The 19,482-nt window shown below is 42.4% G+C and overlaps 1 protein-coding gene across 8 annotated transcripts in view; it reads left to right on the forward strand.

The window, feature by feature from the left end:
* The first annotated feature begins 311 nt into the window (after positions 1 to 311).
* The window catches only part of RPGR (retinitis pigmentosa GTPase regulator), an 80,149-nt gene continuing 60,978 nt past the window's right edge, over positions 312 to 19,482 (forward strand). For 6 of the 8 annotated variants that reach the window (XM_062183308.1, XM_062183307.1, XM_062183311.1 and 3 more), the window contains exons 1-6: positions 312 to 488; positions 1,841 to 1,966; positions 2,404 to 2,496; positions 4,430 to 4,492; positions 8,862 to 9,020; positions 10,528 to 10,677. In XM_062183308.1, coding sequence (XP_062039292.1) covers positions 320 to 488; positions 1,841 to 1,966; positions 2,404 to 2,496; positions 4,430 to 4,492; positions 8,862 to 9,020; positions 10,528 to 10,677 — 760 coding nt within the window. In that variant the 5' untranslated portion in view covers positions 312 to 319. Of the gene's footprint in view, positions 489 to 712; positions 817 to 1,840; positions 1,967 to 2,403; positions 2,497 to 4,429; positions 4,493 to 8,861; positions 9,021 to 10,527; positions 10,678 to 19,482 lie in introns of those variants that run through there. The other 2 variants (XM_062183305.1, XM_062183310.1) reach the window with 2 other exon arrangements.

The following is a 19,482-nucleotide window of genomic DNA, read 5'->3' on the forward strand; positions in this document are numbered from 1 at the left end:
TACTTGTGTATCGACGTTTGCACAAGCGAGAGTTTGTCACCACTCGGGTGGGATTCCTGCGGGGCTTGGAGTGCTACTGGCCCAAATGCGCATGCTCCGGAGCACTACCACGCGGCGTGGCTGCTCCCCCATTTAGGACCATGAGAGGGCGCACGAACTCTACCGCTAGCCCACTACCCCTGCGTCTGCGCCTGCGCCGCAAAACGTGCCTGGCTTACGCTGGGGTCTCCCTGACGTCAGCCCCTGCTGGCGCCACAAGGCTCCACCTCCGTTGCCCCTAGCGTCTGTTTGTTGACTTCCGGCCGCGCAGTAGTTACCTATGTCAGAAAAGTCATTATGGGGGAGTCAGAGTAGTGCGCCGCGCACTTCAGTAATGAGGCGCCGGGGCTGCCCTAGACTTCATCGGGTGGCCCCTATAGTCTTCGTGGCTGAAGAGAAGCCCCAGCGCCTGGCCCTGAGCATGGGAGAGCCTGAAGGTCTGGTGCCCGGTCAGTCGCTCACGCAGGAGCGGCAGCGGCCATTGGGGGAGGGTCCGCGGGCGGGCGGGAGAGCGAACAGGCTCCGCCTGTGGGCCGGCCCTGTGGGGACTCAGGCCGGCGCCTCGGCGGCCTCAGCGGGGCTGGAGCTGCGGCCCCGCCGCCGCTAGTGACTGAGGGGCGAGGAGGGGACGGGGAAGGGGGCAAGGGGGACTGGGTGCCCGCCTCACCCTTCAGATAAGCTTCCGGTTGATTTCTCGAAGGCAGGGACTCGCTTTACTTTCCAAAGTACCTGCTTCTCACACGCGATTCCGTGAGGGGTCCCCCAGGACCCAGCGAGGTACTGAATGTGGTAAAGAATGGGTAGCCGCGGAGGTGGGGTCAGAGGGGATGAGGGAACGAATTTCGAGAGGGAGGCTTTCCGGAGTGTGTGTTTAGACAACATTTCCCCCTGAGCGCCTCAGAAATGCAGTTGGCATTGTGAGCCAGCAGGCAGACATAGTGGCTAACGGAAATGGTCGTTCACGCGGCGGTGCTGGCCAGCCTCTTGGTGCGCGCTTCAAACTTGTCTATAGATCATCCCACTAGAAATGGCTTGGGGTGGAGAGTGGGGGTATCAGGGAGGGCTTCCTGGGGAGGCGGGATCACACAGTGAAGAAGATTCCTAGAGCCTGGCTTCCAAACTCTCCGTTCTTACTTTGGACAGAGACACCTTACTGGGGTTCTCAGAAGGTTTTCCATCATGACCAGTGTCTTGCGAGTGAAACTTTGTTATTAATGCTTGCTTTTGCTATGTTTTCCTTCCTGATACTGATTAGTCTCTTTATACATGAGCATCCTTCTTGGGATTTCCTCCAAAGCTGGACATGGCCTTCTGTGTGTGCTTGCGTGCATTTGTGTATTTAACTGGTTTTTAAAGAACTGGTAAGGGTTCTTTGTCTCCACAAAATGGTACTCGACTAAAAGAGTTTTTGAATGCCACCCATTTTAGGTAATGACTGAGTTTAAGAATGTTAAATCAACTTTCCTCCGCCCCATCCTACCCCAATCTCCGAGGACCGTGGGGTACAAAATAAGCCATCTTTTTCCATATAGTGCTTATGGAGAGAGCAAAGGATATCTCCATAACCAACTATATAGTACATGAGGAAGATAAGAATTAGAAGCTTACTGAATAGTTGTATTGAGAGAACCCTGTCATTTTATACTGGATTCCTAAACCTTCTGAATTTTCTCCTTTAGAAATATTAAAAGAGGCTGAAACATTATTCTGTTGAAGACTTAGATGAACTTTTTAAAAAACATTTTTAAATAACAGGCAACACAGTAAAAGTTGTTAAATAGAAGCCATCTTTCATTCACAGGTTCAGGTGCTGTGTTTACATTTGGAAAAACCAAATTAGCTGAGAATATTCCTAGTAAGTTCTGGTTTAAAAATGATGTGCCTACACACCTTTCATGTGGAGATGAACATACTGCCGTTGTGACAGGTTAGTATTACAGTGCTAAGTGAGGACCATGGCACTTAGAGAATCCTGCATTTTACAGATGTGCTGTGTTTTAAACATGTTGACAATACATAAAGTGTGATTGTTGTTTTTGTTAGAGAATTCACAGGTTGATTCATCAAGAGCATCTTCAGTGTTAAGTTCCCTTAGTGTATTTAAATATGATTTTTTAATACATGCAACTTTCTTGGAATAAATCTATTTCAGTATAATCTAAAGAACTGTTACTGGGTAACCTTAAAAACTCTTTTAAACCTAATGGAATGTGGCTATACATAGATAGCTAAGGCAACCTGTTTCAACATAGAAAAGCAATGTGGTTTTTAAAGTACAGCTTGTTTATTGCTTTGTGATCATTTTACTTCATAGTATGTATGTGAAAACGCTTCACTTATATATTCCTTTTTCTCTCCTACCAGGAAATAATAAACTTTATATGTTTGGCAGTAACAACTGGGGTCAGTTAGGATTAGGATCCAAGACAATCATCAACAAGCCAACATGTGTCAAAGGTTGGGATCTTTTCTTCTTTATCACTTTAAATACTTAACATACTCCATAAAGTACTTTTTAATTGATTGTTTAGTTCTTCAGTGTCATAAATAATAGTCTTTCTTTGTTTTCTGACTTTTACTTGTGTATTAACATTTAAGCTAGTTTTTTATATGAAATGCAAGACTACTTTTATATGTTAGAGTCTAAAAATCACCTTGGTTTTAAAATGATTATATAGTACAGTTCGAATATCCCTAATTTGAAAATCCAAACTCTGAAGCTTTTTTTTCTCCTAAACATTTTTTTAAACTTTGAAACTTTTTGAGTGCTGACATGACACTCAGTTTTAATTTAAAAACATTTTGGATTTTAGTTGTTTGTATTAGGGATGCTCAACTAGGTAAAGTCTATGCAGATATTGTAAAATCTGAAAAACTTTGAAACATTTCTTGTCAAACATTTTGGATAAAGAATACTCAACCCGGATTGCATTTGTGTATCCTTTTTGTTGCTTGTTTGTGAAACTATTTAAATATTGGTGTTATTGTGTATCAAAAGACCAAATATCATGGTGTGTTGGAATTTTGAACTCTTTTAGTATACTTGTAGACATCGTGCTTCTATGTAGTTGAATTGCCAGTTTTATAACTGAATGAAACATTAAGACTAGGGGGTCGATCAGTACCAGTTAACAGAACTACGGGACAAAGTATTTGAAAGACTGTCCCAGAAAATGCTGGATGTATAATACCCTTACAAAGCATTCTTACTGTTACACGCAAAGCCTTTGTTTGGAGATGACCTGTAGACATCAGCTGAAGTTGAAGGGCAATGGAGATTACTTTGGATGTGACAAAGACAGTTTTCTTTATCTTTGTAACCAAATTCTAAGCTCCCACTCAAAATTTATCATATCCATGCTATTTATAGATGTTGTTATGGGAATCTTAAAGTATTCCATGTGGTCAAAAAAGTATTTATTGAGTACAGTCTATTAAACATGGAGTATTCATGGTGAGCATGATCCTCAGTGTCAGAAATCTTATCTGATAGGCTAACAGGGTTGTCTAGACTATAAATTCTCTCTTAGTTATCTTTGTAATTCCTATACCAAGCACTTCAGAGATGTTCTAGAAACATTTCTTGAATAATAAGTTGATAAGAATTTTTTTTAAAGATTTATTTATTTATTTAAAAGAGTTACACAGAGAGAGAAGGAGAGGCAGAGAGAGAGAGAGAGAGAGAGAGAGGTCTTCCATCCGCTGGTTCACTCCCCAGTTGGTTGAAACAGCCAGAGCTGTGCCAGTCCGAAGCCAGGAGCCAGGAGTTTCTTCTGGGTCTCCCATGCATGTGCAGGGGCCCAAGGACTCTGGCCATCTTCTACCGCCTTCCCAGGCCATAGCAGAGAACTGGATCAGAAGTGGAGCTGCCGAGACTCGAACCAGTGCCCATATGGGATGCTGGCACTGCAGGTGGTGGCTTTACCCGCTACGCCATAGCACCAGCCCCGATAAGCAATTTTAACCTAGATGTATGTCTGCTAATATTGGACTTGCAGGTTTTCATTGAATGTGGTAGATAGTGAGTCTGATAATGGTGATGGCAGATTAGGTAATGGATCTGTTTGGTTAGGGTATAGCAAACAATACGGTAGATCTCAGCACAATATTAATTACCCACAGAGTTTTTAAAAATACATAGATGTGTAGGCCCTACTTCAGACCCACTGAATCAAATTCTCCAGGGATGAGACTAAGCTATCTATTACTGTTTTCAAAGCTCTATTGGTTATTGTAGTACATAACCAGTTCTGAAAACGTTTGGTTTGGTAGTTAACATCACCTTTGGAGTCAGACACATCCAGTTGTACAACTTAGCTATCATTTGACCTGGGTTATTTATTATTTTTGTATCTATAAATTATTTTAATTGTCAAATTCCTCTTTTTAGCTCTAAAACCTGAAAAAGTGAAATATGTTGCCTGTGGAAGGAACCACACCCTAGTTTCAACAGGTATGATATTGAACCTGTGTGACTTCCTACCTGATTTTGAGAACTGAAGCAACAGTTACATGAGGGTTTTTAAATCTGTCAGTGATTGGTATTAGGTATTTGTTTTCTTAGATATGCAGATAATGTTAAACAGCTGAAGAAAGTTTGCTCTTCGATATTTTCAAGGAACATCTCTCTGTGTGCATACCTCAAGGGCTACTTGCTCCTTTTCTTGCTCTTTCCTCTTCCTTGCTAAGGGTGAGTGGAAGCCACCCAAAAGACTAGGGATGTAAGTGTAATTCTAATCCAAATTCAAACAGGCTTTGTGTGTGTATATAGAAATTGAAAAAGTGATTCTGAAATTTATATGGAAAAGCCAAGGACATAAAATAGCCAAAAACTTTTTGGAAAAGAATAAAATTGGGAAACTTGAACCACCTAATTTCAAGACTTGAAGTAAAACTACAGTAATGAAGACAGTGTGGTATTGGCAAATAGATGGACAAAGATTAATGAAACAGAATAGCGTCCAGAAGTAGAGGCATACATATGCCCAAGTAATTTTTAAAAAATATTTATTTATTTGAAGGGCAGAGTTACAGAGAGGCAGGGAGGGAGGGGGGGAGCGAGAGAGAGAGAGAGAATGAGAATCTTCTATCCACTGGTTCACGCTCCAAGTGGCCGCAACCTCCAGAGCTGAGCTGATCTGAAGCCAGGAGCTTCTTCTGGGTCTCCCACATGGGTGCAGGGGCCCAAGGACTTGGGCCATCTTCTACTGCCTTCTCAGGCCATAGCAGAGAGCTGGATCGGAAGTGGAGCAGCCAGGACTCGAACCAGAGCCCAGATGGGATGCTGGCACTGCAGGTGGTGGCTTTACCTGCTACACTACAGCGCTGGCCCCCCAACTGATTTTTGTCAGAGGTATTAGGTAAGATCAATGAAGAATAGGGTAGTCTTTTCAGCAAATGCTGCTGTAATGATTAATCCCGCGGGCCCAGAATCCCTTAGCAGTGCTTCCTACCTCTTTCCCCGCCAGACTACTTCTGTCTTCTCACTCCTCTGCCTTTTTCTTCATACTGTCCCCTTTCTGACATGTCTTTTCTCTTTTGGCCTATTCAGATTCTTATCTTTTCAGATACCATATAAATCAATCTTTTTCCATGGAGCTTTTTGGGCCTATTCAACTTTTTTATTTTTAAGACTTTATATTTATTTATGTGAAAGAGTTACACAGAGAGAGGAAGAGGCAGAATCTTCCATCCACTGGTTCATTCCCCAAATGACCACAATGGTTGGGGCTAGGCCACACTGAAGCCAGGAGCCAGCTTCTTCCAGATCTCCCAAGTGGATGCAGGGACCCAAGTACTTGGACCATCTTCTGCTACTTTCCCCAGGCACATTAGCAGGGAGCTGGATTGGAAGTGGCACAGCTGGTCTTGAAATGGCATCCAAATGATTACAGTAGGTGGTGGCTTTACCCACTACACTGGCCCCTCTACTCAACTTTTTGCTCACATAGTTCTCTGATGCTTTAACATTTCACCAACTTTCATTTTGCCCCAGCATGTTGAATTTTACAGTCCTATTCCATGTGGTCTTATAGTGTCTTCCATTTAAAAGTTGATTTGTGGGGCTGGTGCTGTGGTGTAGTGGGTTGTGCCTCTGCCTATGGTACCGGCATCCCATGTGGGCATCAGTTTGAGTCCTAACTGCTCCTCTTCTGATCCAGCTCCCTGCTAATGGCCTGCAGAAGCAGTGGAAGATGGCCTGAGTTCTTGGGCCCCTGTACCCACTGGGAGACCTGGAGGAAGCTCCTGGCTGCTGGCTACGGATCGGCCCAGCTCGGCCATTGCAGTTATTTGGGGAGTGAACCAGTGGATGGAAGACCTTTCTTTCTGTCTCTCTCTCTCCCTGTCTGTACTCTGCCTCTCAAATAAATAAGTAAATCTTTTTTTTAGATTAGGTTTTGTTCTTTTGCTACTTTCCCCAAGCACATTAGCAGGGAGCTGGATTGGAAGTGGCACAGCTAGTCTTGAAGTGGCGTCCAAATGGGATGTTGGCACTGCAGGTGGTGGCTTTACCCACTAAATTCGATACTATTTGTTTCTAATTTAAAGTTTTCACTGATTCAGACTGATTTTGTACTGTTTGCCCTATAACTAAGTGAGGTTTAACTTTATGTGCATTTTTAAAAAATATTTATTTATTTATTTGAAAGAGTTACACAGAGAGGAGAGGCAGAGAGAGAGAGAGAGAGAGAGAGAGAGAGGTCTTCTATCCTCTGGTTCACTCCCCAATTGGCTACAGTGGCTGGAGCTGTGCTTATCTGAAGCCAGGAGCCAGGAGCTTCTTCCAGGTCTCCCATGTGGGTGCAGGGGCCCAAGGACTTGGACCATCCTGTACTGCTTTCCCAGGCCATAGCAGAGAGCTGGATCAGAAGTGGAGCATCTGGAACTCAAACCGGCTCCCATATGGGATGCCGGCACTGCAGGTGGAGACCCTCTTTTTGTGTGTTTTTATGACAGATGTAGCTACTTTAATATGTGTGTGTTTAAAAAGTCTTCATGATTTCCATTTGCATCCATTGTGTTGTGAAAAACAGGATTTCATTCTTGTTTACAGCTGACTAATATTCCATAGTGTGCATATACCACGTTTTCTTTATCCAGTCATCAGTTGGTGGGCATCTGGATTGATTCCATATCTTAGTTATTGTGAATTGAGCTGCAATAAACATGGGGGTATGGATAACTCTTTGATATCCTGATTCCATTTCATATAGGTAAATTCCTAGGAGTAGGATGGCTGGGGCAACTGGAAACCATTACACTTAGTGAAATAAGCCAGTCCCGGAAAGACAAATATCACATGTTTTCCCTGCTCTGTGGTAACTATAGAGTACAAAAAATGTAATGTATATAAGCAAAATTGAAATTTTGAGAATTATTTTTTACAGCCCTTATCTCTACTGTTGAGGAACAGTGTTTGTTTTTTTTTTTTCTATTTGTTAAAGTCTTTAGTGGGACGTTAATCTTTTTTTAAAAAAAGATTTATTTATTAATTTGAAAATCAGAGTTATACAGAGAGAGGAGAGGCAGAGAGAGAGAGAGAGAGAGAGAGAGAGAGAGAGAGAGAGAGAGAAAGGAAGAAAGAGGTCTTCCATCCAATGGTTCACTCCCCAATTGGCCACAACGGTAGGAGCTGCACTGATCTGAAGCCAGGAGCCTCCTCCAGGTCTCCCACATGGGTGTGGGGGTCCAAGGACTTGGGCCATCCTCCACTGCTTTCCTAGGCCATAGCAGAGAGCTGGATCAGAAGTGGAGCAGCTGAGACTCGAACCGGCACCCACATGGGATGCCAGCACTTCAGGCCAAGGTGTTAACCTGCTGCGCCACAGCACCAGCCCCATGTTAATCTTATGATTGTAAAATAAACAAAGTATGTCATTGTAAAAATTAAAAGAATAAGAAAGGAAGGAGGAGGGAGGGTAGGGTGGGAAGTATCACTCTGTTCCTAAATCTTTATATATGAAATACATGAAATTTGTTCATCTTATATAAATAAAAAATTATAAAACAAAACAGAAGTCTTCATTAGTTTAGAGACTACTGGAAATTGTTAAAATCTAGACATGGTGTACTTATTTAAGTAATTAACATTTGTATAGTGTTTGCAATGAGTCAGATTCTATTCTAAGAATTTTACAAATGTCAACTATTTTAATCTTCATAACAACTTTGAAGTAGGCATCCAGTGCTATCCCCATTTTACAAATGAGGAAAATGAGGCACAGAGAAGTTAAGTGTGGCTTGCCCAAGGTCACACAGCTGGTAAGTAGCAAGTCAGATTTTGTACCCAGGCAGTCTGGCTCTGAAGTCTTTCCTCCTAAACACAATGCTGTACTGTCCTCCTATTTAGCTAGAAAGTTAAAATAATTATACAACATTGAACGTTCATATTTCTGATTATATTCTTCATTTTGCCTCATTTTACTTATTTGTACTATTATGCTTTAGCTTTAATGGGGATGAAATTTAAAATTAATGAACCACATCTCAAAATAGTTTGATTTGGATTTTAAAGTAATTTGGAAGTTACTCTCCTCTTTTTTGCTTGTAATTAATAAAGAGCTGTATTAACCAGAAAATGCGTTCTGTGTATTTCAGTTGCCAAGTAAGCTCTAGAATGATTCATAAAATGTCACCAAAGTGTGTGGCCTTGCTTGATGTGCTTTATTTTTGACCATGAAATGAAGTTGTTCACCTAGTAATGGGATGGTAACAGCTTTCAAGTTTCTTCACTGTGAATAGAGGAACTATCTCCTGTACACTGACTTGTCTGCTACAGAGGGTAATTGTAATTTATTGGTGTTTTATTTTTCCATGTACAGAAGAAGGCAACGTATATGCAACTGGAGGAAATAATGACGGACAGTTGGGACTTGGCGACACTGAAGGGAGAAACACTTTTTATCCAATCAGCTTTTTTACATCCCAGCATAAGATTAAACAGCTCTCTGCTGGTTCCAATACTTCAGCTGCACTGACTGGTAAGGCTCATTTCCATTGCAATCTAGGACATATCTTTTCCTTTAGACCAGGATATGCCAACTCAGTAGACTGAAGACACCATTGCTGGTTAGTTTTTCGTTCATTGACTGTGTGCATTCAGAGGACTTTTGAAGCAGAACTTTAAATCTTGACATATATTGCAGTTTATGCTTATTTAGAATTAGTTGTAAATATGCATTTAGAAGATAATTGGTAAATCAAATCTAAGCCGTACTGTCCATCTCCTCCTTTAGGTTTATTAAATGTTATGTTCATGGTATGCTCCAAAAATTATACTTGCAGCTTTAATAAAGTTGCTATCAGAAACATCTATACAAATCTGTCACAGTGTATGTTGTGAAAATATATGTTAACGGTTGTTGCATCTCTCTGCCTCCTATTGAAAGTGCATCTGAGACATTTCTTTAAAAATTGGAGCTGAAATCAACATGGTCCCATTGAAGCTGTTGATCTGCTTTGTTCCGAGTTGGAGGCTGTAACTTCCAGAGGTGCTCTGCGGGTCAGGAAAGCCAGAGTCATATCTGAACCTCTGGCCCTTCAGTTTTGTCAACTGTATAGTTAACATTTTGGCATCCTTCTTTCAGTTTTATTTTCAATCATTTATTCAGTTATTAAATCAATTCAGAGTTTACCAATATTAAATCAATTGCAGAATGTAAATACGTATTGATATATTCCTTCTAAATATTCTTCCTAATTTAACCTTTTCACACATCAAAATCTTTAATAGAAAGGAAATAAGTTAACCTGTTTTTTTTTTTTGACAGGCAGAGTTAGAGAGTGAGAGAGAGACAGAGAGAAAGGTCTTCCTTCCGTTAGTTCACTCCCCAAATGGCCGCTACGGCCAGAGCTGCGCCGATCTGAAGCCAGGAGCCAGGTGCTTCCTCCTGGTCTCCCATGCAGATGCAGGGCCCAAGCACTTGGGCCATCCTCCACTGCCTTCCCGGACCACAGCAGAGAGCTGGCCTGGAAGAGGAGCAACCGGGACAGAATCCAGGCTTCCCAACCGGGGCTAGAACCCGGGGTGCCAGCGACACAGGCGGAGGATTGGCCAAGTGAGCCACGGTGCCAGCCCAACCTATTTTTAAGATGTCATGTAGACTAATGTGTCTCATTCACCGAAGCTAGGGTCTGTGTTTTCAAAAAAAATAGATTTCCTTTTTTCTTTGAAACATGTTTTCCTCAGTGTTTTCAAGGGTGAGGCCTCCCAGGTACTTTTGACCTAGGACTTGCCCTTCAGGCCTGTAGATCTCTAGTGCTGTCTCTCTCTTCAGATAGACTGCTTGGAAGGAAGAAAATACTTCTGTTTAGAGACATAAGGATTAGAGAAAAAGTGATTAATTGTAAGAAAGGGCAATCTGTGTGTGCTGTTGAGGTGACGAGATGGATGTGCGCAAAGTGATTACAGTCAGGGTCTGTTAGAAATGTGAATGTCAGTGCTTGAGAGTACTGCTTTTAAAACCTTTTCTCATGCTTTCTTTATAGAGAACGGAGAACTTTTTATGTGGGGTGACAATTCTGAAGGACAGATTGGTTTAAAAAATGTAACTAATGTGTGCGTCCCTCATCAAGTGACCATCGGGAAGCCTATTTCCTGGATCTCTTGTGGGTATTACCATTCAGCCTTTGTAACAAGTAAGCTAAAACATTTTCGATTTCTCATGTTATCTACCATTTCTAAGTTATTACTAAATAATAAAATTATATAATATATTCTACAGTTCTGTATAAATAATGCCATGGTTGTCTAGATGATGAAAGAATTTTGGCCTATCTTAGGTGACAGTATTTCTCTATTTCTATGATAAGAATTTATAATTTCAGAGTTTCTCTGACATGTTAACTTTTTAAAAAAATATTTATGGGGCCGGCGCCGTGGAGCAGTAGATTAATCCTCTGCCTGCGGCGCTGGCATCCCATATGGGCGCCGATTCTAGTCCCTGTTGCTCCTCTTCCAGTCCAGCTTTCTGCTGTGGCCTGGGAAAGCAGTAGAAAATGGCCCAAGTCTTTGGAACCCTGCACCAGGGTGGGAGACCAGGAAAAAGCTCCTGGCTTCGGATCAGCGCGGTTCCAGTCATTGTGGCCATTTGGGGAGTGAACCAACAGAAGGAAGACCTTTCTCTCTGTCTCTCCCTCTCGCTGTCTGCAACTCCACCTCTCAAATAAATAAATAAAATCTTTAATGGGCGCCAGGTTCTAGTCCCATTTGCTCGTCTTCTAATTCAGCTCTCTGCTGTGGCCCCGGAAGGCAGTGGAGGATGGCCCAAGTGCTTGGACCCCTGTACCCATATGGGAGACCAGGAGGAAGCACCTGGCTCCTGGCTTCGGATCGGCGCAGCTCTGGCCATAGCGGCCATTTGGGGAGTGAACCAACGGAAGGAAGACCTTTATCTCTGTCTCTCTCCCTCACTGTCTAACTATCTGTCAAATAAATTTTAAAAATCCTTAAAAAATTTACTTATTTACACTTACTTGAAAGGCAGAGTGGCAGAGAAAGAGGGAGACAGACAGTTATCATCAATCCACTGATTCACTCACAGATTTCACGATAGCTGGGGCTGAACCAGGCCAAATCCAGGAGCCAGGAACTCTAGCAAGGTCTCCCACATGAATGCAAGGACCAAGCACCTGAGCTGTCATCTGTTGCCTCCCAGGGTACATATGAGCAGGAAGCAGAATCAGAAGCAGGAGTGGGACTCAGTCCCCCTCACTCTGATGTGGGATATGGGCATTTATTGCAGGCTGTAGCTTAACCTGCTGCACAATACCTCACTTTCTAAGTGAATACCCATATTCAGTCTATTACAGAAACAAAATTAATATGTTAGAAGCTGAAATTTTGGGTCTCAGACTTCTTAGATCCCTTTGGTAGTAACAAGACCTTTGGGCCACTTGGCTCTAGAACTATTTGCCTATATACTTTACCCTACTGTTGTCCTGATAATTTAGTGTTTCAGTGAGAACCAGGTTGAATACTAGTTGAAAAAGAAATAAGCTCATTATAGGATATGAGTACATTATAGGATATAGTGGGACTTTTCCAAGCAGCTTCAACTTCTCTCTTTCCTGGACCCACTGCCAACCTTTTCTACCTTAGTTAAAAATAGTTGAAATGTTGGGCTCTTTTATAGTCTCTCTCTCTCTCTCTCTCTCTTTCTCTCTCTCTCTCTCTCTATATATATATATATACATACACACATACATATACTAGTAGTAATAAGAGAATTATGATTATGGCTTTCCACTTAGCTGATAGTTTTTTAATTGTTAAAACATCTAGAGGGCGTAAGATATTTGTTGCCCCTCTTAGTCATCTCTCTAAATCTTTATTTTATACAATTACTCTTTTTTTAAGATTTATTTATTTATTTTGACCTGCAGAGTTAGGGAGAGAGAGAGAGACAGAGAGAAAGGTCTTCCTTCTGTTGGTTCACCCCCCAAATGGCTACTATGGCTGGCACGCTGCACCGATCTGAAGCCAGGAGCCAGGTGCTTCCTCCTGGTCTCCCATGCAGATGCAGGGCCCAAGGACCTGGGCCATCCTCCACTGCACTCCTGGGCCACAGCAGAGAGCTGGACTGGAAGAGGAGCAACCGGGACAGAATCAGCACCCCAACCGGGGCTAGAACCTGGTGTGCCGGCGCCGCAGACGGAGGATTAGCCAAGTGAGCCGCGGCGCCAGCCTCATTTATTTATTTGTAAGGCAAAATTACAGAGAGGCAGAGGCAGAGAGAGAGAAAGAGAGAGAAAGGGAGGGAGGGAGAGGTTTTCCATCTAGTGGTTCAGTCCCCAAATGGCCACAGCAGCTAGAGCTGTGCCAATCCGAAGCCAGAAACCAGGAGCTTCTTCTGGGTCTCCCACATAGGTACAGGGGCCCAAGGACTTGGGCCATCTTCTGCTTTCCCAGGCCATAGCAGAGAGCTGGATTGGAAGTGGAGCAGCCAGGACTTGAATCTGTGTCTGTATGAGATGCCGACTCTGCAGGCGTTGGCTTTATCCACTATGCCACAGCTCTAGCCCCTACAGTACTCTGTTGGACCACAAACTCAGGTTATGAGTTGTTAATTGACCCATCCCAGTGCCTCCCATTAACCAATGGATTTGTCAGTATTGTTCACCACTGTATCACTGGTGACTTAAACAAATTAATAATGAATAGTGTAGAGGGAGTAGGTGAATAAATAGTCAAATTCCTTGGAGGGGTAATACCATCTACCAAATTTTTGGTAACTTTGGGGCTTTTGGGGGTTGGTGCATTCTATAATTTATTTATGAAACAAACAAACAAACAAACAAAAAACAGGAGGAAAAACACAAATGGAAAAATAAAACCAGGGCCGGTGCTGTGGCACAGTGGATTAAAGCCGCGGCCTACAGCACCAGCATCCCATATGGGCACTGGTTTAAGTCCCAGCTGCTCCACTTCTGATCCAGCTCTCTGCTGTGGCCTGGGAAAGCAGTAGAAGATGGCCCAAGTCCTTGGGCCCCTGCACCCATGTGGAGACATGGAAAAAGCTCCTGGCTCCTGGCTTTGGATCAGCTCAGCTCTGCTCTGGCTGTGTGGCCATTTGGGGAGTGAACCAGCACATGGAAGATCTTTTTCTTTCTCTCTCTCTCTACTTCTCTCTGTAACTGTCTTTCAAATAAATAAAATAAATCTATAAATAAATAAATAAATCTATAAAGAAAGAAAGAAAACCAATCAATAAAACACAAATTGCAAATAAATATATTTGTATTTTAAGAAAGGTGCCAGATTCAATTTTATTAATAAACTCTGCTTTAGCTGTTAGGGTATAAGTTAGAATTGTTCTTCTCACCCAACAAGTGGTACATTGAGCTTTTGTTTTGGTTTTTATGACTTTCATAAAAAGGAATTTCATTGAGATGTAATTCACATACCTTGAAATTCAGCCATTTAAAGTATGCAATTGAAAGGGTTTTTTAAATAAAATATATGTGCAGCCTTGTATATACAGTGAACTTTTACTAACCATATTGGTGGAGACTCAGTTTTCATGCTAGCTATTGTTTAATGGCAATCATTTGAAGAAGTTTTTTACAGATCTTGGACATAACTCTAACATAGGGGCTTTTACTTAATATATATTTTATGAGAGATGAAGATATTATATGGAAAAGGACATTTGTTATCTTTTGGAGATCCAAAAGAACAAGTTTTTGTAATAAAAATACAGAACATGTTACTGAGATAGTTAATGTTTAAAGCTTCCTGCAGACTTTTAAACTTAGTAGTATGTTTGGTCATGTTCATGTTCTAAATTTAAGTTCATGTTCTAAATTATATACAATATTTGATTTTTAAACATTAGAAGAAAAGCATATGAAATTTTCAGATATTTCCCCTGCTTTCTGTCTTTTCATCTTATTTCTTATTTCATCTGATTTCTTAATGGTTGGGTCTGAGCAGCATTTCAGCCATAAGAGTGAATTAGGCACAGCACAACAGAGGTTATAAGTAAATCAGTTGGGGTTATGGGAATAGGATAGGGATGTATGGATTAATCTTCAGAGATTGGAGAATAGACACCTAGCAGGGTGCCTAAGTAAAGTCAGAATCCTGGGGGAGGTAGATATCAGAGCCAGTTAGATAGTTTGAGGAATCCAGATTTCATAAAAACTAATGGGCTTGAATGAAGTAAAAGTGGATGATTTCTTTGTTCATGATATGTGATTTTTATATATAAATAAGAAAATGAACTCAGAACATTTTATATGAATTAAAAGTTTATCTTCCCCATTTAAAGAAGATTCTACTGATAGCTACATGGAAATATAATTTCTAATCCTTTATGGGTACATATATGACCTTAAAAAATTGGCACTGTGAGAAATGATTCAGTGGCTTACTATGCAAAATTCATTTTAAGTGATGTTTTTTATAATACCAACTTGATTAGAATATAATACTAGCTACCAGATGTATAGTTTTACCATCTGGGGCTGATGTTGTGATGCAGTGGGTTAAGCTATCACCTATGACACCAGCATCCCATATGAGCATTGGTTTGAGTCCTGGCTGCTCCACTTCTGATCTAGCTCCCTGCTAATGTACCTGGGAAAGCAGCAGATGATGGCCCAAGTACTTGGGCTCCTGCCACCCACATGGGAGACCTGGATGGAGTTACAGGCTCCTGGTTTTGTCCTGACCCAGCCCTGGTAGTTGTGACCATTTGGGGAGTGAACCGAACCAGCGGATGGAAGATATTTGTCTGTATCTCCCTCTCTCTCTATAGCTCTTCCTTTCAGTAATTTTTGAAATATTTATTGGGGCTGGCACTGTGGCACAGTGGGTTAATGCCCTGGCCTGAAGCGCCGGCATCCCATATGGGCACTGGTTCAAGACCCGGCTGCTCCACTTCCAATCCAGCTCTCTGCTATGGCCTGGGAAAGCAGAAGATGGCCCAAGTCCTTGGGCCCATGCACCTGCATGGGAGACCTGGAAAAAGCTCCTGGCTCCTGGCTTCGGATTGGCTCAGCTCTGGCCATTGTGGCCAATGAGGAGTGAACCATTGGATGGAAGACCTCTCTCTCTCTCTCTCTCTCTCTCTCTCTCTCTCTCTCTGCTTCTCCTCTGTGTAACTCTGCCTTTCAAATAAATAAATCTTTTTTAAAAGAAAAGGCAGGCTGACGCCATGGCTCAATAGGCTAATCCTCCGCCTGCAGCGCCGGCACACCGGGTTCTAGTCCCGGTCGGGGCGCCAGATTCTGTCCCGGTTGCTCCTCTTCCAGTCCAGCTCTCTGCTGTGGCCCGGGAGTGCAGTGGAGGATGGCCCAGGTCCTTGGGCCCTGCATCTGCATGGGAGACCAGGAGGAAGCACCTGGCTCCTGGCTTTGGATCGGCGTGGTGTGCCGGCCGCAGCGCGCCGGCTGCAGTGGCCATTGTGGGGGTGAACCAACGGAAAAAGGAAGACCTTTCTCTCTGTCTCTCTCTCTCACTGTCCACTCTGCCTGTCAAAAAAAAAAAAAGAAAAGGCAGGGAGAGAGAGATCTTCTATATGCTGGTTTACTCACCAAATAGGCACAACGGCTGGAGCTGTACTGATCTGAAGCCAGGAGATTGGAGCTTCTTCAGGGTCTCCCACACAGGTGCAGGGGCCCAAGCACTTGGACCATCTTCTACTGCTTTCCCAGGCCGTAGCAGAGAGCTGGATCGGAAATGGAGCAGCCGGGTCTCGAACAGACGCCCATATGGGATGCTGGCACTGCAGGTGGCGGCTTTACCTGCTATGCCACAGTGCTGACCCCTCAATAAATAATTTTTTTAAAAGAAAGTTTTTCCATCAACAAAGGATTTTCAAGTAAAAAAGTTTTCATTTAATATCAGAACTCAAGAGAGGTGGTGTTATCTCTGATTTCATTTGTGGTAGCAGGTTTAGGATATGACTTTAACAAAATTTATGCTGCACCTTAGTTGCAGAAACAATTTGAAACCCCACCTTCTGACTCTAAAGGCCCAAATGCTTCTTCTTGGCTCATGGTTTCTCTACGTGCTCACAAGGAGGAGGAGGAGGAGGGTGTGGAAGCAACTAATGACTGGCACTCCCTGTATGTTTCAAGTAGTTTTGAATGCATTAATTCATTTATTCTTGTGAATCAGCAACTTCATAACATAGGTACTTGTATTCCCATTTTATAGACACAACAATTAACTTGCTCAGTATGACTGAGTGAATGGCACAACCCAGATGCACACAGGGCTGTCTGGTTCTGGGGCTCATGCTTTTAACTACCATGCTATACCAATAACTATAAGAGATATAGCCCACTATTGGTAATATAAGAAATTTGATATTAGAGTCTTAGGTGACATCAAACAAGAGAAAAGATTATTTCTTGCTAGAGGCATCAGAACATATTTCAGAGAAAGGATGGTTTTTAAAATTAACTACTAAACTTGGAAAGTACTTTTAGAGGTGGAGGTGAGACAAAGAGAAAGCTGGCAGAGACAAAACCAAATGCGGCTGGCGCCACGGCTCACTAGGCTAATCCTCTGCCTGTGGCGCCGGCACCCCGGGTTCTAGTCCCGGTTGGGACGCCAGATTCTGTCCTGGTTATTCCTCTTCTAGTCCAGCTCTCTGCTGTGGCCTGGGAGTGCAGTGGAGGATGGCCCAAGTCCTTGGGCCCTGCACCCGCATGGGAGACCAGGAGGAAGCACCTGGCTCCTGGTTTCGGATTGGCGCAGCACACCAGCCGCAACGCGGCCGCCGTAGCAGCCACTTGGGGGGTGAACCAACGAAAAAAGGAAGACCTTTCTCTCTCACTGTCTAACTCTGCCTGTCAAAAACAAACAAACAAAAAACCAAATGCATTTATGGCGGCAGAAAAGTAAATCGTGTATTTGAAGATTATTGCATAGTTGAGCTTGTCTAGACGTGAGGACAAGTTTCCTACCTAGCAGTCATTGATCTTAAAGGAAACTGAACCCCAGGAATAATATGCTACATTTTGTAAGTGCATTTTTTAAAAAATTAGAAGTATCAGGTTTAGACCCTTTATTTTGGAAGATATATCTGTTATTGTTTAGATATCTGAGACTAAAGCTGGGAAATCCATTTGGAAAACTTGGTTCAGGAGAAAATTCATGTAAGGTGGGAGGGGCAGTAGGAATTGTAAGAGGTGGGGGAGATTTACCAGGCCTTAGTAACTAATTTTATATGAAAGGCAAGAGGCATGAGAAAAGAGGGAAGGTTGCTAACGTACTGAGCACTTTTCCTGAGACAGTTTTTGCTAAATACTTCATAGAAAACTATGGTGCAGCAAAATTTTCTGTGCAGGTAAATCTAGAAAATCACTATAGCTGCGTTTGCAGTATTTGATGAAGTTTTAAGTGTTGCACACCATCTTTGCTGAATGTCCCAACACTTTCCTAAGTGTTGCTAGAATGACTCACAAGCTTCAATAGCAGATTATACTCATGAATAAGCTTTATTATAGCAAAGCCAGAAAGAACAAAATAAAAATATGAAAAATATGCATCATAGATAAAGTCCATAGAGGTCTAGTATAGGCTTCCTTGCAGATCTCTTCTTCTTCCTGCCATATAGGAACTATAGGGACATGTATGGAATATCTCTGATTAGGGAAGCCTATGCTAGTCTTGGGGGCTGAGGCTATTTTTTTATGGTGAGCTGGAGGGAAGGGGGACAGGTCATATAGGCTTTTTCTGCTAGCTGAAACTGGGACCATCAATAACAAACCTGAGAACCTAATCTGGCATAGTTCATTGCTCCAGGTATATGTAACAAAATTATCAGACACTAACAATGAATCCTCTAAGGGCCAACTTCGCAGAGTTTGGCCGAGGGTCTATCATGGTTCTCTTGGAGATATTCCAAGAATAAGGCAAGCAAACCCACTAGGTTACCTCTTTCCTTACACCAATGTTTGTATGTTCTGTCATTTGTTAGATTACTTTATGTATTTATAAAAATGTAAAATATGATAATATATTTTATTAAATTTCTGCTTTCTAGAACTCAGTTTCATAGAAATGAATAAGAAAGTGTCTACTTTCAGGGATCTTAAAGTCATAGTGTAATGAGAACAAATCAATGGTGTTAGTATAGACAAGACAGTGATTAAATGTCAGGACCTCCTTGGTAAGAGACTCTTTCTGGAGGAAGAATATCTAACTAAGTCAAATCTGCTATATTAAGATTTATTCAACATATTTACTCTAGTTACTAGTTTTTTTTAAAATTTTTTTATTTGACAGAGAGAGAGGACAGAGAGAAAGGTCTTCCTTCCATTGGTTCACTCCCCAAATGGCCGCTACGGCGGGCGCTGTGCCGATCCGAAAGCCAGGAGCCAGGTGCTTCTTCCTGATCTCCCACATGGGTGCAAGCACTTGGGTTTCCCAAGCACTTGGGCCATCCTCCACTGCCCTCCCGAGCCACAGCAGAGAGCTGGACTGGAAGAGGAGCAACCAGGATTAGAACCCGGTGCCCATATGGGATGCTGGTGCCACAGGCAGAGGATTAACCAAGTGAGCCACGGTGCCAGCCCAAGTTACTAGTTTTTTAAAACAAGTTTTATAAAAAGTAATTATTCATTCACTTATTTAACAATTTATTTAAGCAATTTGATAATTGCTTATACTAGATACTGTTGGGTTTTTGGATATCAGTGAATATGACAAAACATGTTTTTATGGGGTGTTAATATTTAGTTGTTTTGCTTTGTTATAAGTAAATAGAGGGGGAGCTGGTGCTGTGGTGTAGCGGGTAAAGCCACCGCTTGCAGTGCCGGCATCCCATATGGGCACCAGTTCGAGACCCAGCTGCTCCGCTTCTCATCCAGCTCTCTGCTATGGCCTGGGAAAGCAGTAGAAGATGGCCCAAGTCCTTAGGCCCTTGCACCCACATGGTTCCTGGCTCCTGGCTTTGGATCAGTGCAGCTCTGACCATTGCTGCCATC

Source organism: Lepus europaeus, chromosome X, assembly GCF_033115175.1.
Source record: "Lepus europaeus isolate LE1 chromosome X, mLepTim1.pri, whole genome shotgun sequence".
Taxonomy (NCBI): domain Eukaryota; kingdom Metazoa; phylum Chordata; class Mammalia; order Lagomorpha; family Leporidae; genus Lepus; species Lepus europaeus.